The following is a 4,477-nucleotide window of genomic DNA, read 5'->3' on the forward strand; positions in this document are numbered from 1 at the left end:
TGGGGCCAACAGAGACTTTGGAGCGCAGCAGCGCTGCGGGGGCATACAAAGCTCTGGCTCACTCCACACCCCGGCACTGCCGCGTGCAGCCCAAGCCCACAGCACAGCCCCTTGCTAGGAAGGGGCTCACTCTCCCCAACAGTGTGACAGGGGCTGCTGCCCCCAGTAAGGGCTCCTTCTCACCCACCACAGCAGCAGTGGGGAGGGGGCATAGCCAGGCAGAGCCGGGGGGGAAGGGAAGGGCAACGGTGAGGTTATTCCTCCAGCCTCTGGCCAGGGAACAGCCAGAGGCCTATTCCGAGCAGGGAGCCACCCAACTGCCAGTGGAGTAGAGAGGAAAATAACTCTGCTCCCTGCCCCCCCCGTGCCTCAGGGGCCATGATGCCCCCCTGCTGTAGCAGCAAAGGAGAGTGTGGGTAGACCGGGCTCAGGTCCCTGCTGGTGGCACTGGGAGGGGAATTAAAACCCTCTTTGGCCAGACCCCTGCCGTTGCCGGTCCCTGCTTGGGCTGAGGAGCAGAGATCCCAGCCCAGAGAGCATGCTGGGATGCTGGGGGTCTCCAATTTAACTCAAACCAGCAAAGAGTCTGGGACAGACAGTGCATAAACAGTTTGAACCAAATCAGTTAAGTCTGTACTACATTCAACTAGGTTTCTCTCAAACTGGTTTCAGCCATTTTCAAACTGGCTTATATACACTGTATGTCTGTTGTTACAGGTTTCTGATCACTTAAACAGGTTTATGCGTAACATCTGTCCCTGGCCATGGTGTCCCTGCTAGACCAGCCCTGCATGCTGGATCTGGCATTTGGGGTTAGTGTATGTGCCTGGTCTAGCCCACAGATAAGCTCCACACCCCCCATCCAGCCCACAGTGCCGACTGATTTTGAAATCCCTTTCTTACTGTATTGACACGAAAGAAGTCAAGACAAAAATAATGTAGGGTATTAATACTAGTCCTTTCTCTCCCTGATGTGCAGTTTTCCAAATTCTCAACACACATTCTAGAAGCTGTACTACATTCTCAATATTGTCTTGTCTAAAGAATTCTCTTCCTCAGGTCTCAGCTAACAAATCAAACTAAAAGCATTCCTAAGTCTTTATGGAACTGACAACCTCCATACAGAAGGCCTTCTGTTACGAAGAGCCTGATCAAACTAAGAAAGAAGTTCTAGATACCACACTCTTTAAAACTCTGGCTGTAAATATAAAGGATCCATAGGACTTAGAATTCTTACAGACCCCAGCGTACCAGGATCTGAAGAGAACTAGACAAACTTTTGATAGAGGTGACCAATCTGTGGCATGGACAGCTTGTGAGTGTGGCACACAACAGACAGGGTAGAGTAAAAAACCAAAGTAACAGATCAGGCAGGGAGCACAGGGAAGGAAGCAAAGCAGACAATCATGCAGAAAGAACAGGGCTGGAAGCAGAAAGTAGAGCAGTACATTGGGCAAAGGAAGGATATCAGAGTGGCACTCAGGGAAGGTGTGTGGCTAATGTGTGACAAAAGGACTGGTCTCCTCTGCTCTAGATTAAATATTGAATACATTGATTGTGTACTTGTTCTGCTTGACCTGAACAACTTGAACCCTACAAAAACCAAAAGCATTTTTTCTCATAAGGCTGTTATATCCAGCTGTGGCGCTGCTTCAAACTTGACAGATTAGAACTTGCCCAAGTCATTTCCCAAAGTTTAAAGTTCAGTTGTATCCTATTTAATTTGCAGTGGAATTCCTTTCTTGCCACTTTGATAGCTGCTAGACTGAAGAGATCCCATTCCACAGATACCCTTTTTTTTTGTGAAGGCTGAATAACTGTACGGGGATCCAGGAAAACAGGGAAAAAATTTTCATCTGTACCAAAAGCAGCTTTCTTAAACTTAAAACCACATGGGAATAATTAAATAAGTAGCATTAGCGACAACGTAAGACAATGGGCAAAAGATTATTTGTACTAAGAGCAACAAAAGCACTGATTGGTTTCAGCAATTCCTGAAGTATTTAAAATACATACAAACTTTTAAAACTGTATTCTTCTCCATTTTTTTCCTGAACAAAGGATAAAATGCAGATATCCATACACTATGGCCTTTGAACTGCAGTTTTTGGCAGGGAACAGATGCAAAATAATCCACTTAAATGTGAATCTAACTAATAAGAGACTTGCATAATGTTAGTTGTAAGCTTATTCAAAATAATTTAAAGGAATTAACTGTCAGCAAGTTTTCACTCTGAAGCTCTGTAGGTTTCTTCAAGCTTCTCTGTTCAATTTGTTCAGCAGACAGATTAGAGATATAAAAGAGTGTTCTAAAGTAGTATATTTATTTTAAAGTAATTAAGTAAATTCAGGTAAACAATGGCACAGTACAATCTTGAGAAACAGATATTCAGAACAACTTAAAACTGATCATTCAGATCAATTATAATACATACATTTAGGTTTTCTTTTATGTACTATAAGACACTCAAAACAAATGTAAAGGGGAGGGAAGAGATAAAGCACATATAGGCATGAGCAAGCCAACCTGTGCACCAGAGAGGCTTTTTGACTTCTTAATATTTTTTAATAAAGTTTTAAAAAAAAGAAGGTATAAATATGCAGCACTTCCAAGAGCCAAGTGTAAAACACTTGTCAGCAAAAGAAATACAGCATCACCAGAGACTGAAACCCCCATTTTAACTGTCCCCACCTTCCACCCTTCATGTGGTTCCACATTTAAGATTGCCCATCTTCCACCCTGCAGAATGTTCCCTTGGTGGCCTAATGCAACACAAACTGGTCCACATTATTGCAAAATGAAGCCTCTAAACTCAAATGCATTGTGCATCCAGACCAAGAAGTGGAAGAGTTGAAGAGCATTGTCAGAGCCGGCCTCTGAAGCTGGATTCTGTGGCTCTTCAGGGATACCACCTTGGCCTGGCCCAACAGAAACTGATCATGGACCCACCAGTAATCCTGCTTGTACCACAAAGAGCTTTTGGAGCCTTTTGAGCAGAGTTACCAGTGGGTCCACGATGCCAGAGTAGCACCTGCCAGGCTGTTGATGACCAGGGCCCGGCCATAGTAGGAGAGAGTGGGCAAGTACCAGCACCACTGCTGTACCTGTGTGTCAATCCCCTCACCAAAGCCTTCCGAGTTCTTTGTTAGATAGGTCAGCAAGGTTTTGAAAAGGCCCAGGGCTCTGAAGCTATCACAGCACCAGGACAGGCCCCCTAGGCAGGTCTGGGGAGTGAACCTCAGCCTAGAAGAAATGTATGGCTTTTGGCCTAGTTGATATAGGCTGGGGAGGTGTACCTGTAGGCCTGCTGACACTATCAGGGACTGGACATCACCCTGAACTGTGTTACTCACAAAAAGTAACATCACCAACTGGGGAGAGAAGGGGGGCAGTGGCTGGGGCTGTGGCAAAGAACCAGATGTGTCAGGCACTGCTGGGAGAGTGAGAGAGAACACTTATGCTTACCAATTTTCAAGGAAAACAACACCGAGTACTCACCTAAAGTGATTGACCACATTTGTTTTACTAAGGAATGAAAGCACAAATGACCCTGGCCTTCGGTCACTCTCTCGAATAAGGTAACAACCAGGCTTTCCAGCTTGCCTAAGACGTTCTTCTGCAATGGTTCTGTCAAGTTTTCCATGATACCATCTGGAAAAGAGAGGTATGAGAGAAATGGCTTTAGAATTAAAAATCAATTTTAAAGTGTGGTTACATTAGGAACACTGAGTTATTGTGGAGGTTTTAAAATAACATTAAATATAGCTATCAAACAAACTTTAAACTGCAAGTTTCCATCAGCACAGCAAAGAGTTACTCATCTTTCTATTTTTACTTTAAAAGGTTAATTATTTTTAAAATGTGATTATTTTAGTAGCTTAGTTATTTTATACAAGCCAATTTCTTGCAACTACATTTAAAGTGGACTTCTTTATTTCAAAACTCTTTTCAGCATGGTTTCAATTATTCATTTGTCTTGGTATATACCATCTCAACCTTACTGAAAGTGCTCTTTAAAAAAAACAACTTAAAAATAGGCACAAATTACATATTAGAGAAGGAGGGGGGGAAAAAGGCATTCAGAATCTGAGCATTTTTCCCCCAAATAAATGGAAGCCAGGGCAAGTTCTCTCCTCAGCTAACACTTTAAAAGTCACTTCTCAACACTATGACGTCGGTGTTTTACCATTGACAGGCAACAAGAATGTCAGGCATTTTCTTTACATAAATGGATCCTATTTATAAAAAGAGCAAGTAAGATTCCCCCCCCCCCCATTTTTTACCTTTTAAATAAACAGAACTATGGATCATAGGAAAGCAGGGCTGGAAGGGGCCTTATGAGGTTATCTAGTCCAGCCGCTTGCTCAAGGCAGGATCATCCCTTACTAGACATCCCAGCTAAGTGTTTGTGTAACCTGCTCTTGAAAACTTACAAGGACAGATATTCCACAATTAGGGGTGCACTGATAAATGTTT

General features: G+C 43.4%; 1 protein-coding gene across 1 annotated transcript in view; it reads right to left on the reverse strand.

Annotated features, from left to right (window-relative positions):
- RASA1 (RAS p21 protein activator 1) overlaps nucleotides 1–4,477 on the reverse strand; it is a gene marked incomplete at its 5' end in the record, with an annotated part of 115,640 nt that overhangs the window by 79,144 nt on the left and 32,019 nt on the right. Inside the window, one exon of the mRNA XM_019518184.1 lies at nucleotides 3,500–3,652. Within this exon, the coding sequence (XP_019373729.1) occupies nucleotides 3,500–3,652 (153 nt within the window). The remainder of the gene's footprint in view (nucleotides 1–3,499; nucleotides 3,653–4,477) is intronic.

Source organism: Gavialis gangeticus, unplaced genomic scaffold (genome assembly GCF_001723915.1).
Source record: "Gavialis gangeticus isolate Ggan-Ray unplaced genomic scaffold, GavGan_comp1, whole genome shotgun sequence".
Lineage (NCBI taxonomy): Eukaryota > Metazoa > Chordata > Crocodylia > Gavialidae > Gavialis > Gavialis gangeticus.